The following is a 20123-nucleotide window of genomic DNA, read 5'->3' on the forward strand; positions in this document are numbered from 1 at the left end:
ACGGTACGAAGGTGAAACCTTTAAATAAGTTCAGTGCTACGTAGCAACACCGTATATACTTGGCTAAAATTGCGATGCCTTGGGCGATACAAGTACCATCGCTGATATTTGCATTATTCTAGAACCCCTCGATTCACAACAAATACAACCACTAAACGTTCGAGCACCGCCTACCAAGATATGTAATCGGTTTGTACGTATACAATACCTAAATAGGGTTTTTGCACACGTGTCGGGGTTCCACTGTTTCAGCAATTTAGAGCACAGCGTTGCTAACATTTTGCAGGCCCCCAAAAACGTCACATTTGTTAGCAATGCGCGCGATGAACACTTTTGCGGCATAGAATAGTGTTAAAAAGGGCAATGAAGGATACAAATGCACCCTCAGTGGCCACTCTGGCAGGATCAGCTTCAAACTAGCCATTTTTAGTAGTTATACACTTCAGTATAGAAGTCTCTTACTTTTCCAACGGCCAGACGTCAGTGACCTTTCATCCCCAGCATAGCAGCTTATTCCTTTAGAACTGCGCGTATAAAAAGCAACCGCGACAAACGCTGGCTCAGTCTCACTGCAGGCGCGTATGGCAACGTCGTCCGCTGAAGACTTCTCTCCCGCGCTCTCTCTTTTTCATTTGGCTTTCTGACACCACCCTTGGCATGCAGGCATGGAATGCTGCCTTTTCCGGAAGTAACCATCATCCCGGATATCTAAGAGACTACGTTGGGATGATTCAACCATTTTTCGAACATCCTTGAAGACACAACCAGCAATCCCTCACCGCAGAAGGATCTGCCCACCCTGGTATTACAAAAGAAATTAAGTTTCTCTATATTTGCAGCCACCAAATCCATAGGGGTGATTTCTCGTACAAGCCGAGTGAACTTCCCAAATGTTGCAGTCCCACACAAGTGCCGACCGCCTGGGTGGGTAGTCGCTTGCACCTATCATAGCGATAGGTGCTGGGCGCTACCAAGGCACACGAATGGACATGGTGACATCCACAGCCACGGTGGAAGCTCAACTTGTAAGCGCCTGTGGCAGAACATGCCACCAGGCTCTTTAACCCTCGGCAATGCGGCAACGCGGCATTCTGGGTGGGGGCCCCTCTAGGTAGACATGGTTCAGCGGCACCTTGCAAGAGTAAATTCAGCTTTCCAGTCATTAGTTCCCCTTTGCAGGGTTCGCTCTCAACCAGGGACGCCTGCACAATTAGGAAGCCTAAGCACTCTGGAATGACATATCAAAAAGCCGAAAGTGGAACCTCTAGGTAGTATAAGCAGTAGGCTAATGGATTTTGCCTTTTCCAAGCGTCGCAAAACCGAGGAATGAGCGCTGCCGTGCACTCGGGTGTGCTCGATGGCAGCTGCGCCTGACTCATAGATTTATTCAGGTCGGCGATGGCTTCCTGCAAAAACAAAATTTAGCAAAAGCTGTGAAAGCACTGCAACAAATAAAGGCCTAACCGGGGTTAGACCTAAACCTAAGCACTCTAGAATGACATATCAAAAAGTAGAAAATGGAACCTCTAGGTAGTATAAGCCGTGGGCTAATGGATTTAGTCCTTTGCAAGCATCGCAAAACTCAGGAATGAGTGCTGCCGTGCACTCGGGTGTGCTCGATGGCAGCTGCGCCTGACTCATCGATTTATTCAGGTCGGCGATGGCTTCCTGCAAAATCAAAATTTAGCAAAAGCTGTGAAAGCACTGCAACAAATAAAGGCCTAACCGGGGTCGTTACAAAGTAAGAAATGTGCGGGGACTATCCAAAGAGGTTTGCGAAGTGCCAAGCGAAACTTGCTCCCACCAAGCGCGCATACCGAAAACGTGGCAGGCATGAGGTTGATACTTGCGTTTGCCTTCGCCACCGTTATCGGGGTGGAAAAGCGTCCAGTTCCCTTCGCCACACCACCAATAGATTATTGCTACGAACCGTTGAGTGAGTTTTGAATTTTCTTCTGCGTGGCAGCACAAAGAGTACGTTGCATGTTTATTCTCTTCGCATATTTGCGCACAGCTCGAACGACAGAAGCTCGTCGCTATTTAATAGCAAATCATCATCCAGGTAAAATTGTAGTTCGTCAGACAAAAGCTATTGTATTAGGACATGCGTGAATGTAGAGGTACAGCAGCGCCTTCAAATTTCGGTAGGTATATTAAATCGGCCATATAAAAGAAACACAAACGCCCTAACTGAAAGTGTGCTTTTTACGCAAAACCTTGCTTACAAATATTTAACTCTCTAATAAACAAACTGGCAACGTAGCTATATGTTTCACTACAAATATAGAAAAAGGCGACAGTTTTCTTCCGAGCTGCATGAAACACCTTCCTCTCTTGTCACCAACACTCGTCACGTTCTTCCCGTTTTTTCTCCATCCTTCGAAGATGAATGCGAAGGAGGTTTTGTTGTATTCAATTTAATGTACTGGCATTCCAATGCTCATAAGCCCTCTTTGGGGTCCTCTTGTTAATGTTGTGCGTGGAGCAAGGCACTCTTTCATACGTTCATTAGGTATCTCTCTCTATGTCGCTTCTCGTTCACTCCGTATTTCAGGTGTATTTTATCGCTTGCTATTATAAAAACTAATTCAAAGAGTATTTCCCGAGAAAAGAACGTTCTTGTAGTCATTCTTGTTCTCAGATACATACAGGTTTTCTTTACGTGGAATAAAGTGAACATGTAGGGCTCTGGCAGCAGTTTCAGTAGTGTAAACGGCTTTCCGTATGTATACCCAGAATGCAAGAATTATTTCAAACGACGTCCAAAGTGGGGACTATCATTGAATGTCGACGTTTGATGGTGATGGCGCTGCGTAAACAGGGACTGCTTTGTGCAGGTTTACGTTTTGTGACAAGACAACCAAACCACCCATTGGCTGAGACCTATGCTTCAGATCTGGAAGACCTCTTGCCCCAACAATACCAGGCCCCATCTCTGCCTTCGTACCCGCTATGGTTGCTCCCACCCATACGTATTCCCACGACCATGCCAGGAATCAATGCGACGAGGAGATTTTCCTGCTCCAGCTCTTACGTTTTTTTACTCTGGAACTGATACACAGCAAATACTCCTGCCATACCTACATATATACTGATGGCTAAGTCACCGAAGGTTCATCAACGATTGCTGTTTATATTCCGGCGTCGCAAACCACGATCACCAAAAACTTAGCCACAGGACATCATCTACCGTGACTGAGGTCACCGCGATGCGTGCGGCTCTTCAATACATCACCACCCAACAAGCCAGTCAATGAGCAATTTTTACAGATTCCAGCGCGGCCCTTCAATGCTTTCGGTCTTTGCCTAATCAACCGCTACACTGAGACATTCGGGTTTTACACTACCAAGCCATCTGTGCTCATCACCTCATTGAACTCCAGTGGATTACGGCTGACTGCGGTGTATACGCAATTCAACAGCTGACGCTACAGCTTCCATGGCTCACAATCGCGAGGTTCCTAGTGCCGCCGTACCGTTCTCCAGGAAAGATGAGGCCGCAGTGGCGTGTTGTGTTGCCAGGCAGCTACAGCTTTCCATCTAGGCTGCTTCATTACGCCTCTATGCACCGCTCTACTCCCTTGACCTAGAGTGTACTTTCAAGTTACCGCCTGGTCTGAACAACCACGACGCAGCTGTAATTCACCGAATACGTATGAACGTCGCCTACACACGCCTTTTCCGTGTTAAGCTTCAGCAGACCAGCTCACCCTTGTGCGAATACTACCACTGTCCAGAATATGTCCACCATATCATATGTGTGTGTAGACGATACAATACACCCAGAGTCTCCTTGACAGTGACTTTCGGCAAACTACCCTGGTCATGTGCTAAACTGGCCTCACGCGTGATGAAAGCTTTTCTCAGCTTCCTCCGTAGTTCAGGTCTAGTCAACACTTTTTAACAGTGATGAACAGCGGTGATGCGTGTGGTATAGAACCAACCGCGTTCCTCATCTTTAAACTCTTACCCTCCGTGAAATGTCGAAGTGAACAAGATCCTGCGACGTCCCCGTGTTCCCACGTCTTTAGGAAAAATAAACACATTTATTAATTATTCAATGCGCACCGGTATATTACCGTAGACATAAATGCCTCACCTCATGGTTAAAGTTCTTTTTCCAAGTTTTAGGTTTGTAACCTTCAAGTTGGGCTAAACCACATGCCAAGTGCAGTCATACTTTTAATACATCAAACTACAGCCACCACGCGGATTTAGAATTGAAATTGTGATGGTAGGATTGTTATCGAGTTGCGCAGGCCGGTGAAGCCTCTTACGTTCCGCATGTACCTTGGCACAAGCGTATTATATAAAAAAACGCAGATATTCACAAATTACACGTCAAGAATTTGCCACAAAAGCGGCGCAGGCAGGGCAGTTCTTTTCCACTAAAGATTAACCGGCTCGCCAGCGCAATAGAATTCCGTGAACTTTACATTTATTTTATCTAGCACTCGATGATTCTAGGCCACCTAATTTAGAACAAAAATTGTATAGACTGTGATATAATGCCTTCCGATTCCTCGAATTGTCCATTCGTTCACTGCGGTAGTCATTCAGTTTTAGCGTGTACAGTTGTTTACCGTGAGTTTCGCTCGGCTCTTAATTTGCGTGACGATTGCCGGATGCGAAGGAATATGTAAATTCAGCTTTTTAGAGCTCTCCAATAGTGATGATCTACAATGTCGGCCAACTGTCCTGAACAAATAATGGCAGACTTCCCGGAGGATGTTACAGAGTGCGGGAGAACATGCTATTTGCAAACACAATCTCGGCCTGTTTAGAGAGTCCTCAGGCCTGCTTTGGTAGTCCGCAGTACGGCGTTTCTCGAACTTCCTCCACAGTCGGAGGCTACCCAGATTCGCGCTCTAACCGTATAATAGCCAATATTTCCTCGTTTTAGCCGCTAAATTGGCTGCTTGCATCTTCTTTCGCTATCTACCACCCTCCTCACTCCGTCGCAAGCATTGCAATTCAGTTCCCTTTCGCTTTCGTGCATCGGCTTCACACTCCATCCTCAAAAGCGTTCAAGAGGTGACGGGAGTCATGGTAGAGGTCAAGGTGGCATGCGACATGCCCGTTTACAGGCGTACCGGACGGAGGCTGCTCTTGGGTTGGACGTTTACCTAAGAATGTCGGCAGCGCCGCAAAAGGCAGCGGTACCGTATCCACGCACTCTCTCGTTCTTTGTTCCTCCGCTGTGGAATTTTTCAGCAGTTAAAAGGCGAAACGTTTTGCCGATATTCCCCATCTTTTTCTCACGGTATAATAGCGTTACTCATCAGGCTCCAACTTTTTCTTGAGCTGAACACGTGTTATATCTACGCAAACGTAATGAAAGGTGCAGAGCCTTTCCTGTATAGGCATGCCCAGTTCATTAGCTATAAGTGTTAAAAATGGAAACTACCCGCGTTTTTTAGGACAGCTGATATTGCCAGCTTTTAAAACAACTCCAGCGTTTAGTTCAGGCTTTCCATGGCAGAGGTTTTAGGTTTCGTTGTTGCTGGGCACTTCGTTCAGCAAGCAGTTTATCCGGAACAAAGTTTAGACGATGTGCGTCCTTTTACACTCACAAAGAATTTTGTGACCTGCTCTTGTGCTTTTATCATGGTGAAATTTTTGCACGCCTTTTTCTTGACTTGTAATATATGCCTCCCATGCAAGGAAGGAAGAGGAGGGCACCGATGGTTACATAATTTGATCAATACCAGTGTCCTTGTTAAAACTGCGAAATTGGCATGCGGAAGACCAGTTTGGCTGGAGTTTTTTTTTAAAAGCTTTGAATGTTTTCGCTTTTCCCACCTAATATTTTTTGTCATTCATTGACTCGAACCTCTTATACTTGCCCGATGAGTACCTATTCGAAATTCAGATCATCACCATCATGTTCTCGTACATTCCCATGCCCACCCAGTTATTCTATTCATAGTAAATTGCACAAAAATGTTTTCGCAGAAACGTCATGTCCATATAATACGAACCCGAATAAATTTAGCGATAAAAATGGTTTTAAGGAAAAGTGATGCCCATACAGTGCTATCCAAAGCAGAGCCTGATGTCCCTTTCTTTGGTTGCTTTTCAGACCCAGTGGAAAAGGCAAAAGCTGGGAAAATGGCAGTAGACACGTTCTTTGCTTGCAAATCGGAGCTAGTTAACCTGAACGTGAAACCAGGAATTATATTGGTAAGGCACGGAATGTGTGACATGGTTACAAAAGCACACGCTTCTGATTAAAGAATTTACTACTGTGAAAATACGCACCGTTCGCGAGTGTGACATAAGAAACGGGGAGTTGTCACCAGTGCAGTATCCCATCGGAAAGTTGTTCAACACTCCAGAATGCGCACCCCTAATGTGCGCAATAACAAAGGAAGGTTTCGGCAGCGCTGACGGCGATAGTTGAAGATCGAAAAACAGACAGGCGTCAAGACGGCCGACATCAGTTGACGCGTTTTTTTTTTTTGGACATACATTTTGCCTTTAGAATTACGTGTTCTATGTGTTGGAGGTTTTCTTGGGCGAGCAGCCCAACATTCCAGCTTTGTGATATTTCATCGATCGATAAAGCTCCCGTGAAGCGATTGCGGTTGCGAGCGGCGTGGTTACGTTTTTGGTAGTGTTATCGCCGTCGCTGGGCACTGTCGCCGCCGGTGTACATTAGAAAAACAATAAAGCTGTATTTTTGGCTAGAATTGTTTCACAAAGTTTAGAAACTCCAGTTCCCATTAATCTATCAAGTTTGTTAGTGTGCGAATTAGTTTGCATTTATAAGGCTGCGGTACTTATGTGGTTAAACAAACGTAAACCTTCAAAATTTTTCGCAGTTGAAGACTCTATTACATACACAAGTGTTTGTTTTCATAAGGTACTCGCACCTCTAAGTTACGTGACGCAGCTTGTGACACTAGTCAAAAAAATAAAAATTACACGGCAAAACAGCTTCCCCATAACACTTTCGCTTGGCTGCCATATTTAGATTTCTAAACTGCAGCGTAGAGTCCATTATGTTGGCGAGGAAGAATGCATTATTTCTGCCAACGATCATATCTTCATCGAGGTCAAATATCGTATCGATGAAAACGCTGAGATCGCCGCTATGTTCGTTGAAACGTCGGGGATGACCGAAAAACCGTATCGCATTTCGCTCAGCAAGAGCGGCCTCTCCGGCGGGCCAAAAATCTTAGCACGGCAGTCCTGGTACGCGCCACGGCTGTCAGAGAAGTGCAAAATCCTTGCAACGGCTGTCATTCACCGATGCAGGTAAGTCGTACATTTTTTACTACTACGCTTCGGGCTGTGATAGAGCTTTGTCGTAGCCTAATAGATAATAACCTAGTAACAGAGCAAACCGCAAAACAATATATATCGGAAGAGACGGGGCAACAAGAACACTTTCGGTTTATTGTCGGTTGCCTTTCCGCTTGCATTCACGGCGCTTGACGCGCTTAGATGCGGAGCGCCTGCATCTGGCTATAAGGGGCATATCTGGCCATCTTTTTAGATTGTGTGCTGTAGTGTGTGCTGTCGAAGGGCACTATTTATGTAGTAGGATCGGTACCTCTTGACAGGCTGAATTTCGGATGGAGGCGAAAAAGGGAAACGCCTTATATTACAGCTATAGGCGTTCAGTTCGCCAATTTCTGTAGTATCGACAGGAAGGATTGTCGGTTCCTCGTCACCAGCGGCGAAATAAAAACAATTGGCACAGAATTTAAACAGCCTTCCATGTCACATTGCATTAGTAATGACTTAAGGAAGTTTGGTACACCGTGTGTCACTGTGTGAGCTTGTTCCACAATGCTGCCCCAATATTTTTTTTACTCACTCTTGTTATACCTGCCTTCGGTTTGTCCGATATGACCATTGTATTTTGATGCATTCTCGTCACTTTGAATAAGTTGAAATTAATATGTCGTTTATTTATAATTGCGTGGCCTATTACGTAAAAAATGACTCAGTTTTCTTCGTGTGTTTTGTCTAATTATAGTGGAATTTCAGTACTTCTATGTGCTGCATAATTGAGCCAGACATAAAGATCACCGAACGCATTCCCACATTGCTATACTAAAAAAACAGCTTGTATGCATAACCCTATTTATCGGGTAATATTACCGCTACCCGCAGGTACGGCAAGTCTTGACCTATGCACGTTGCACACAAGTGCTAATATTAATCACCGTGGGAGGCTTGACTGAGCAAGTTGAGAAACCGCTTTGCTTCTGGTGTTTGCCAGTAAGCTGTTACATTGACCACTTCTTGCTCGTGTTTGGTTATAGTTTGATGCTGTAGCAGCGTTAAAAAATTGGTACCTTCGGATGAGACGTTATGCGTGCTTCAATGCCGAAAAAAAAAGGGGCTATTTCGAGCAAATATTAAACATTTGAGTCAACTTTCTTCATTCAACTAGCGGTGGCAGTCCTGTCAGTGTCGTGGCAGTCCTGCCAGCACGGGTCGAGAGGAGGTATTCAAGATTAGGTATTTTCTGTAAAATTAACGCACACTTAGGTATAACTTAGTATGCTATATTCTGTGTTTCTGTTGTTTCTCTGGGCTGGGCTGTCTGAACCGCGGCGGACTGTTCATGGACAACTCGCTCTAACTACACTCTCTAGCAAATACAGTGAGGGTAATCCGGTAAAGGAATTAACACTGCGGCCATCTAAGATTTAAACAACTTACTTTGCAAGTGCTCCTGATTTAACTTCGAGAGTATTGTCAATTTTCACAGTTCTGGAAGGGCTGTAGCAGTGCCTTGATCTTTAAGAGTGAATGCGAAAATAGGAAAGAAAAGCTAAAAAAGACGGACGTTGCGGTGCCAGCCGTCGAATAATGCATTTTCTTCAAGTAACCAACCCGAAGAACCTTTTTTACTTGATTGAAACTATGAAGATGACTTACAGCTTTGTTTATTCCAAAGATGTGGAAGTCTAAATCTTGTCTCAATTTTTCTTGCTGGGGGCATTACGGCAATCCCAAAAGAGTAATTGCTTTGTGGAGTGGATTTCAAATGAGCTGCGTACTGCACAACAATATGATATGCCAAGGGCTAAGTGGCGTATGTGAGGGAACAAACAAATATTAGCAACCAGCTTAGTGACCTACACACCGTAAAGAGGGAACGGAAACTTTGAAACTACTGATGAGGCTGAAGAAACACTTAATGGCATTTCATGTGTAGCTTGGCAATGGTGCATCGATGAGATTTATTGGAGGAATGAAGAAGCTGGAATATTTTATCTTGTCTGAAGCTCAGTACCCTTTTAGAAAACAGCACGTGTAATTTTGCCCATTTTTTTATTTCAAAAGCTATTGTGGAGCAATGGGATAGACATTAAGGAACCATTGTTCGATCCCGACTAGGGCAAGCAGTTTTCTGTTCGAAGTGTCTGTTTGTGTGCGTGACGCCGTCATCCCGGATGAGCTACGAAGACAAGCCCCGCCCCTAATGTGCTGTGGACTTAAAGGGATCCTGCAACACTTACAACCGACCATTTGGAATGCATGTTTAGATAAAGTCTATTGTCTCAGGAATCTCCTCCCGCAAGAATTATTAAAATCCGTTCAGTATCACCGTAGATACGCGTGATGAAAAATCGCGCATAATCGTTCCCTTTCAACTCAGCGTGGGCTACGCGGCCAAGGCTGCGCGCTCTCTCCCGAAGAGGGGGGAGGCTCGTGACGTTCTCTTTGGGAGCCTTCGATATGTCATGGGCCGGCAGGTTTTCTCTTTATCTCGGTAACGCGGAGTCGCTCGTTTCCGGTGCGGAAGGAGTGGTGCGGATATTCAGGCATAGTTGCCTTCATGTGGGTTATTCGACTGTTGTATTTTCGGATACCTGCTTTCGCTACCGTGCGTTTCGTCGTGCAATGGACCCTGCTCAGCGAGCGCGGCTCGAAGCGACGAGCGCAGACATGGGTTTCGACCCGTATGCGGACACTCCTCGCCGCAAAGTCAGGAAAAGAGCCGGCGGCGGTCCCCTGGAGCCACCCCACCAGGCCGACGACGACATGCGGTGGTGCGACGGAACGACGGAACACCGTTTGAGCCCATCCTTTTCACTCCTCACTGCAAGCGCACTCGCGGTAGACAGCCCACTCACGGCACACCCGCGGGCACGTTCACAGCCACAGTCGACGGAACTCTGTTTGCTCGAAACAGGGCAACTCATACGCTCGCAAGCGCTCGCGCTGAATCGCTGTACGCTATTTTTCGAACCGCAAACACCAAGCAGGTTGCCAGAGGTTGCGGCCTAGATGAGTTTAGTGCACAGCGCCACCGACGGCAGCGGATTGCACCGGAAACACGCAGGGAAAATATCGTTTTGCCATTTTGATAATTTTAACTGTGACGTCAACAGCACGGCCCGAGTGACGTCCCTTAGGCCATGCCAGAGCTGCATAATAGGGAAAATAGAAAGGAGCGCGGTTGGTTTTTCCGCGTCTTTCACAGCGATTTGCGCGCTCACCGCTTCACGTACACGTGTAATATTTGGCTCAGGTATTTCTGGGGGTGTATTCTAAATGTCGCGCAGGTTTACTTGCACTCCTCAAAGAGTGTTGCAGGGTCCCTATAAAAGGACACTACAGGAACGGGCTCACTGGCAACCTACTGTGTACTAAGGATAGCATCATTATACATACAACGCATACTGATGACACGGCTGCTATAGCGAAACTGTGCATTTGTGCCTGTCTGGTCATTTTAGTGACAACTGTCGGTAGCTTATTTCGAAAGTGGCTTTTCTTGTCTGTGCGCATTACAGTATAAATGTTGCCAGTATTATATTGTGGGTCACACTTGGCCGATAACATTAACGAAGTAATAGCGCAGACAAAGCGGACAAGAAAGAGGACACACAACACAGTGCTGTGATGTGTGTCCTCTTTCTTTTCCTCCTTCTTTGCACTATGAATTCGTCAAAACCGCCGCACCAATTTTTGCAAGAATCCGTACTCGATAACATTAAAAAAGTGCTTTTGGACGTTCACAAATTTTGAGTTTCGAATCTTGGGCCCTCTGCTTCTCAGCATGAATAGTAACCTCCTGCCCACAAGCTCCTCATAACAACGTGTTAAAGCAGCGCATGTTTTGTGCATGCGTAATCTGTTTTAGGAAACGTCTGGCTGAATAAACATTCACTGTGTCTGGTGCCTTTCACGGTAAATGGAAGCAGCACTGCGAAAATACGCACTGTTGCTGCTTGAAACCCATGCTGACACACACGTGAAATATACATGCAAACAAGAAAATAATGTTGATGCCTTACTAGGACGTCTGAACGGTCATGTGCCCAAAATAATACCCACATATGTCACTATGGCACATTCTGGTATTCGGGATATTTTTCTCAGTTGAAAGCGGGAACGTTGGGGTTTGCTGAATAAGATTTTGTCCCTGGTGAAACATAATCTCGCAGCAGTATGACAACCGATAGATTTTTGGTCATATTACCATGGTGTGATTGCCTAAATTTGTTTCTCTTCTTGGCTCTGCACTCTGAATTCTTGGCAGCCTCAACAAATGTAGGGTGGAAGCTACGGAAGAATTAGTTGGTGGAAAGGTGCTCCCTCTTTCGGTGTCATGAGTAGCAATGCTTCCAGATGGGTGTGGTGATTGACTTCAGACACAACCTGTCTGGAAGAAGATTGCTCCAACCCTCCCTCCTGGAAAACTCTAGTATCCCTGATCGGCCCGAATAATGATATTGGCTAGAACGGTCTAGGAAATGACCGCTGTTGTGTCACCTGAACAGCACAAATGCCACCACGGGTGATCACTGGCGTGTCAAGACTCTCTGAGATGCATGATGCGGCCCTAGATGTCTAGCTGCCTGATTTCAATAAAGGTAAAAGAGAATGGGTACTGTGTACATTTTTAGAGGTGGGTTACAGCTGCCGGAAGCTTTAGAAACATTTTCAGATTGTGCGTACTGTGGTGGATTGTAGACCCCTGCATCCTCAGCAGCCTTTTGTGCCCAGCTGCCCGTTTATGACGGGCAGCTTTATTTGCATCATGGGTTGATTTTGGAAGGTGCTGACTTGGGACTACTTTTTTCTTTGATACCTTCTCCTTGTAATCGTAGCCTGAAAACCCAGTTCGTAATATCATTAACCAGATTAGTTTTTACGCATGCCACGACAACACGCAATTCATTGCCCGTTGTAGCTCCGTACTGGAAAACGTACTGTTTTCCAAAACCTGTTTTGTTACGAATTGTTCTAAACATTTTGCAGAAACAATTTAGCTTGTCATGTCTACGACAGCGTTCAGCATGCAGCTGCTGGATATATTTATAAAGCGAACATCGCACACCATTGCCAATGCCTAGGGCGTTGGGCAGCTGCGGGTGACGCCTGGTTTTATGCAACCGGGCTGTGGTTTGAATTGCTCGACATTCACGGGCGCATGTGATATTGCCAGTATATTTTTTCTCCAAAATTCCTAATTCTCCGCTTTGACCGCCAAGTTTGATTATTTCATTTTCAGGTGCTCGTGACGTTCGGTAATTAATACTAAGTACAACGTCGCACTAAGGGGTAAATGCGGGCGTTTGCAACATCCAAAACCTACTTCTGGGAAACGAATTAACTAGAAGCGCACGTTCGATAGAAGTAAACAGAAAGGCGACGCAGCGTGCACAGATAGGTTGATGTCGTTCGCTTGCTTCTTGGAGCGGTCGGAGCTGCGGTAGTTCTGCCATTCACCGACTTGAGCGTCAAGTACGCCGAGCGGCGCGTTGGGTGACCGCGCAGATGTACATTTGAGGCCACCTTCAGGCACGGAGGAAAAACGATGCTCCCAGCTAAATTAAATTAAAACATAAATTGAAGCATATACCTTGACATAATGAGCATTTAAAATATCTTTAGCCCCTAACAGGTATCCGAAAAGGCCCGGCACATGCTTGAGCAGAGCGCAAGGGGGAAGCGTGCCGACAGAAGGTACGCCACGCGTATGCAATGTGTTGCTGAATACGATGAAAAAGCAAGTGGCTACTAATCTAAAAGGTAGTAGTTGGCTTAAGAGAAGTCTTAGAGAAGACTTGTATTGTGGGGGTCACTTTTTTGCCAATCCGTCGGTTAGTGCCCACAATGGCTTGCGAGCGGCGTCGTCTGCTTCTCCCGGGAAGCGGTAAAAGTATGGGCTGCTGCCGAAACACAGAAATGGCGCACCAAAACTTCTTATAACACCGATTTTTCGTTTTGGGGTATTATTTCGGCGGTATCACGACACCTACGGAGTAACGATGGTAAACAAGCGTGCTGAGCAGCGGAGAAGTCCGCCACCGGAGCTGATTAACGCGATTCTCGCCACGGCCGCAAGGGGGTGAGCACAAACATGGGGTGCCAATAAGAGGATGCTAGGAGGCAGATATTTCTCCTGAACAATGAACATGAGAGTTGTGAACATAAGCAATGAAAAACCTATGTTCTGAAGGAAATACAGAGGAGGTCCTTGACAAAGGAAAGAAACGCAGCGAAAAGATGTGCAAGATTAAGGCCCATTTTATGGTTTATGGTTATTTTATGGTTAAAGTACAGGCTTCAAAACAAATTCCTCTGCATGCGCTTTGAAAACTAGCATTATAGTTGCAACGAAGGTCTCAATTCTACATTTTCTCTTATATTTGCAGGAGTCCAATAGCTTTTGTGTGGGTTGTAGAATTTGCTATATTCTTGCCGAGGAAAGAACTAAGGTGAGTAGACGATAAGTCTTACCCGATGTATTCCTGCTCGGACTTAATTAAGTACTCTTGCACTGAAGAATACAACAGCAGCAAGCCTTGTTATAACAAGAATAATTAGTTTCCCACAAAAAGCTGTAGTGTCTCTGCCATTATCTGTGGCTGCAGCGACAGCATCTATATTCCATTGCTCTGAAGGTAGGCAGGCAATATTAAAAGCGTAAGTTAAGTTGTACGCGTTACAGGAAAGACATCAAAGCCTTTCTTACAAAAAACATGGCTAAAACGCGAAGCTTCCTCCCATGCAATATAAGTCAAAGTCAATGTCAAAATTTTTAACTGTTTCGACCGTGTCGGAAAGGCGGAACCGGATAGATATCGGCGTCATACCGCGAGAGACCAAGGCTTGATTCTGAGCACGGAAGGTGTTTTTTCTTGAGATCTAGAATCTGCTTTGCTGATCACCAGGTTCGTTTCGTAAAATCAATGGCGTAAAGTTGGCTTCGCTCCAGTTCTTTATGTGACAGCCGAAACATCAGTGGGACATAAAAAGCTTTTCTTGAATAACATATCTGCCTTATCAAAAACAAACCATAACAGGAAAACAGGAACGTCTTGCCCACATTTCAAGTACATATGTACTGACATTCACTGATGTGGTCGGAATAAGACAGTCCCTAGACCAGCAAACCGCTAAATTAACCTGGGTTGCTAACTTTTTGCTACTACGCCCTCTCTAAAAAGGCGGCCACTACCCACATGTCTCACAACCTTTGTTGATTAGTAGTATACCTTCTCAAATATTGTTCTTTTTGTGGCACCAAATTGCATCAATGGTATCTGCATTGAATGAGCGGCTCCGAATCATTGTCTGTGGCGTCGTATACTTAGCACTCTTGGTGTTAAGATATCTAGATTTAACTTCTATTTCCGCTTTGTAAGGCTAGTTATGATGCTCCATAGGTGTCTTCTCGTTATCCGGTATCTTCATCAGCATCAGCCTGCCTGCGCCCTCCCATAGATCTCCAATTAGCCCGGTTCTTTGTTAACTGCGAATGACTTACCCCGCAAAATTCTTCATATCATCTGCCTTGCTACCGCACCCTGCCACGCTTGACTTGCCTAGGGATCCACTCTGTTGCCCTTAATGACCAGCGGGTATGTTTCCGTCGCATTAGATGCCCTGTGCACGCCCATTTCTTGTTAACTTTTATTATTATGTCGTTAACACGCTTTTGTTCCCTGACCCACTACGGTCTCCTGCTGTGCCTGAACATTACAACTATCATATTTCCTTCCATTGCTCGCTTAGTCGGCCTCAATTTAAGTTGAACCCTTTTAGGAGCCTCTAAATTTCTGCTATGTAAGTGAGTACCGGAAAGATGCAGTTGTTATACACTTTCATCTTTAGGGACAATGGTAGGCTTCCAGTCATTATCTGAGAATGCCTGCCGACTTCAATCCGCCCCATTCTTATCCTTCTACTTATCTCTGCCTAGTGGTTGGAATCCGGGGTAACTACTTAACCTAAGCAGATATAATCACTTACTACTTCCACTGCCACGCCAGCTATCTCAAACCGCTGTGCTCTCCAGAGGATATTGGGAATAGGTTAGCTTTCGGAATAATAATTTGCAGGCCCACAATTCTTTGCTCGTGCAGTAGGGTAATCAGCTTTGCGATTCGTCCCCCGAGTTACTTAGCAAGGCTACGTCATCACTAAATTGGAGGTTACTGAGGTATGCTCCATTAGCCTTTACGCCCACCTGTTTCCAATCCAATGTTCTGAGCACCTCCTGTAATTATGCTGTGAATTACATTGGAGAAATTGTGTCACCTTGTCTGACGCTGTTCTTTAGAGGTACTTCACAGCTCTCCTTTATGGAGAATGATAGTATCTCTTGACCCATTGTAGATATCCTCTAGTATCATTGCGTAATGCTCCTCTTTACCCTGGCTTCGCAATGCCTGCCTGACTGCTGAGGTTTCACCGAGTCAAATGCTTTCTGATAATCTATGAAGGTTATATATAGCAGTTCAGTGTACTGCACGCATTTTTCTATCACCTGAGTGATCATATGAATATGGTCTATTGTTGAAGATCCTCCACAAATTCGTGCTTGTTAATTATATTGACTGAAATCTAAGGTGGCAGAAATTCTGTTAGCGATTTTCTTGTAAATACTTTGTATGCGGCTGACAGTGAGCTGATCGGCCTTTAATATGTCAAGACCTTCATGTCACCTTTCTTGTGGATTAGGATGACGTTTGAGTTCTTCCAAGTTTCCGGTACACACGCGGTCACTAGGCACTGCGCATTCAGGTTTGGCAGTTTTTTCAGTAAAATTTGCCCGTCATCTTTTAAGAGGTCCGCTGTTGACTTATCCTGCACATGTGCTTTGACCCTTTCATTCTTTCAAAGCATTGTTTGGTTTTTCTGCGGTTGCTGCGAAGATGTCAACATCCACTGAATCACTTTCTCGTTCGGTATTATGCTGGATGCAACGGCTTTTGCACAAATCTCTGTAGAACTCCTCGGCTACTATAACTAGTTTATCCCTATTTCTGAAGAACTTGGGTGGGTTGTCTTTAAGTGCATACATCTGATTTTTCCCTATGCCTAGACACCTCTTCACTGCTTTCAAGCTGCCTTCATTCTTTCCAGCATGCTCCATCCTCTCCATATCATACTTGCGTATGTCAGCTCTCTTGAGCCTACTAACTCTATGTTATCTGAACATGATATGTGAGTTGGCTGGTTTGCTTTCTGTGCTTTTTTGGTTCTTCTTATAATGAGCATGGTTTTAGTTAAGGAAACGTGGTTATGAGAGGCTAAACGAACTAACGTATATATTTATTATTACGCAGTTTCATGTATGCACACAATAAATTCGTTTGTGGCCACATTTCGTAGTTAGCAAGCTGCTTCACTGGCAAACCAATTAATGGGTAGTTTGCGAGGAACCAAATGTTTTGAGTCTGTTGCAAAGCTTCCGCACCGAAGACTCACTTGACGAAAAAAAAAATCCCGTGATAAATTCTGCACGGGAAAGCTTTTGCAAAAGCACGAAAAATGCGGTGAATGTAACAAAAGTACTACCGGCAAGGTGCTGATACTATTTAGATTCGCGGCAGACGTAAAAAAATGGTGGGGCCGGACGTTACGTAAGTAGCGTGCGATGCCTTTTGCCTGTACCTCGTATGCCCCTAAGAATGCTGTGGCCAGCGGAACAAGGTTGACAAGGTGTCCTCTACTATGTTACGTACACTTTCCCTTATTAATTGGTTGATTCATTCCTTTATTCAATGATTTATGCAAGTCTCTTGTAGATGTATATTTCTTGCCATTTTATCATTCATTCATTCATTCATTTATTCATGTCACCCGCACGGAAATACCTAGCTGGCAAATCTTCGTAAGTTCGTTATGTTCTCATTACATGACGATTGCAAAATATTTTGTGCTGTGATATACGCCTATGTCGTGGGTTACAAAAACTACATCCACGTCAGTATTACTCACTTTAGAAGGTGTGTCTAAGCGTAAATAACACTAACCCTTTTAAATGTCTTCTTTATGAGCTCCTTGTCGAAATCAAACCCCGACAACAAAGGAGGTCAAGAAAATACTTCTTACGAAGGGCTTAAGAAGACGGACAATCGAAGTTGCCCGATTGTACGTTGTCTGTGCTACATGGAAGAACACCACTTTAGGCCATGCATGTCCCAGCGGTTTTGCTGGAAACATTTCAATGCGTGAGGATGTGCCTCTGCCTTGGCGTTTCTGCATGGCGACGACAGCCTCTGGTAGCAGCGAGGACGGACCACACCGGCTCTTTTAGCAGACTATGATACGAAGGAGTCGATTACCACCAGGAGGTGGTTCTGTGACAACATTCGCGGAAGTCGCTGGAGATCAAGTCATGCTCGGGAGCAGTGGTAACCGCTACGTGGTCGGCAAAATGCGGAACAAAATTGGACGTGATCCGGACGGCTGGTGGAAGAAGAACTCCTTGAAGCAGGTTTTGTTCAAATGTAAGGGGTTCCAGCCGCACTAGCTCAGTTGGGCAACGTAAAAGGGCCTGGCTTTTTAACCATGCAAGCCACCCAGGTAGAGAGCACAAAGTCACCGGTGCCAGTAACAACAGTGCAAAGGCGGACTTTGAACTGAAGGCAGAACTCCATAACTGACGAAGCATCGTCAGCAGGACACGTTCGCATTATGACGGAAGAGGAATTCCGTTGAAATCCAGCAGCAATGCCGAAATGTTTTTTTTCGAATATGTTCCTCCACCCATTTCAAAGGAAACAGATTTTAAGACGTCACCGCGATACCCACACTCGCCATTATGATGAGGAAATTTTTAACCCCGTTGAGATTACCTAGCCTCCAAAGCCTGCAAGGTCAACCCTAAACAACGCTCTAAACGACCACCCTTAACAACACTAAGTCTGCTTGTGTTTGCCTATCAGCACAAATGCTATTACATAACACGACTTTACTAGCGATTACAAGTTTCTACTTGTCGCGTTTTAGGATGCAGTGTTTCACTCTGAGCCTGTCGGCCTAGAGCGTTGGGTATTACATCCAAACAGGACTAAACCGTCCTTTAAACGAGAACAGTCAATACGAGACAGAAAGTAACTTTTAATTTATGGGTAAATGTCCGGGTAGGTGTTACTGCTGATGGTGATATTGAAAATAAATATATTATACAATGCGAGTTTTACGAAATTTCTCTTGGAACGAGCCTTGAGAAAAACGTTTCCACCTGTGTAGAAGGAAAGTAGCTAGTGCTACCTCCACCTTACACAAAAGGCACTTGGAGCTTTCAGGTTTCGATCAAAAAACTCTTTAATAAATAAAGTGGTGATAGAAATATAACAAACTCTTAGCGGTCGTATACTATCGGTGCATTTGAACACAGTTTGGCCTGGTGAAAATATATTTAAATCGCGTTGCGCGTGTACAGTTGCAGTGAGAAAATGGGTGCCGCAAATAGTCACGATTTATATTCTAAAACTGTCCCCTTCAGATTTATATAATTTACTTCGGTGTAATTACAAATTCTTTCGGGTTTTAGCTATAAACATTATTACCTTTGTATGTACTGCCGAGCGTACATTTTTAAATATTCTGTTGGTGTTCTTTTTTGTTAGGAAGGACAAGCATGAGAATACGGCTATGGTTCCTGGCCTTATCAACCGAGGTCCAGAAGGTTGCCTATTGTTTAAGTGTGACACTCTTGGGTTTGGCTGCACGTATAGCAAAAACCGAAAGGAGTTCTACAAACGTAAAAGACGCTGGAAATGCAGAGCAGTGTTTCGCCCTAAGGGCTGTGGTGTCGTTCTCCATTCTTCGCTAGCACTATTGATGCTTTCCCCTCTATGTCTTACTGTCTTCTTGGTGAATTTACCACAGGTTTTGTTCTGAACTCACCTCAACTTTCCAGCCTGCGCAGTGCTGGCACACCCTTTCCTGGGAGAGCGCCCATCATTTTCTTTATGCTTTCTTTCCTGTGCTGACTTGAACAGCAAGAGCGGGGGTGCGGTTCCCTTTGTGCTTGCTATCATCTCGCACGTGCTGCGTATCGGCGCCATTTCGAACAGGTCAATTTTTTTTCCACGCCCACTTTTTTCTTTTACTCTCGTAAAAACCAACCCAACGGGCATTCCTAATCAAATGAACAAGGGGACGACCGGGTAAGCGAATATGTTTCGCCTCAAATGTACCTGAAGGTTTCTATGTGTTAAATAATCTGGAAGTGTAGGACTCGTTACAGCAGCTACAGCATATATAAATATTTTCTTCAAGTATCGTAAAATTGTGGCCGGAAGGCTGAATCAAGGGACAAGCGGGAATCTTTTCGAAGCCTCTCTTTCGGTGCGTAACATCGCGGGCCTCTGTTTGGGTGCGTTACGACGCATGACTGCGGTAACTAGATAGAGTAACTACGGGTGAGCTACGACGAAAACCGGGCCCCTGAAGTGCTCTGCACGTAAAAAAGCAACCCAAACCTCAAAATCTATAGAGGTCACTGTGAAGCTGACAGTTTAAATGTTTGTAATGTAGCGTCTTTTCTCTACATGATTCGTGAGAAGTGATAATTTAATGACTTTAATCGACCTTATTTAGGGGAAATCCCCAAGGTGGATTAATCTTCTGTGAAGGGCAGTTTGAAATCTTCCACAATGCAGCCAAACGGCTACAAAGAAAAACTATGCAGCTTTCTCAGAAACTTCGAAGTTGAAGAAAAATTTGTCCAAGTCCTGGATTCGAAACCGGGACCACCACTGCCATTCCGGCTGCATTGAGTGGATGTCAAATTTTCTTTCACATCTAATGAGTTTGCTTGCAATTAATAATTTTCCTTCGAGATTCAAGTGTCTTCGCAATAGAGAACTTTACGCCCCACCAAACGCACTCAATATCGATCA

General features: G+C 44.9%; 1 protein-coding gene across 1 annotated transcript in view; it reads left to right on the forward strand.

The window, feature by feature from the left end:
* Nucleotides 1-1768: 1768 nt before the first annotated feature.
* Nucleotides 1769-20123, forward strand: part of LOC144167412 (uncharacterized) — a 29224-nt gene continuing 10869 nt past the window's right edge. Inside the window, exons 1-3 of the mRNA XM_077696682.1 lie at nucleotides 1769-1936; nucleotides 6083-6183; nucleotides 13635-13697. Coding sequence (XP_077552808.1) covers nucleotides 1834-1936; nucleotides 6083-6183; nucleotides 13635-13697 — 267 coding nt within the window. The 5' untranslated portion in view covers nucleotides 1769-1833. The remainder of the gene's footprint in view (nucleotides 1937-6082; nucleotides 6184-13634; nucleotides 13698-20123) is intronic.

Source organism: Haemaphysalis longicornis, unplaced genomic scaffold, assembly GCF_048455015.1.
Source record: "Haemaphysalis longicornis isolate Haplotype H1 unplaced genomic scaffold, Haemaphysalis longicornis Haplotype H1 scaffold_2, whole genome shotgun sequence".
NCBI classification, from domain to species: domain Eukaryota; kingdom Metazoa; phylum Arthropoda; class Arachnida; order Ixodida; family Ixodidae; genus Haemaphysalis; species Haemaphysalis longicornis.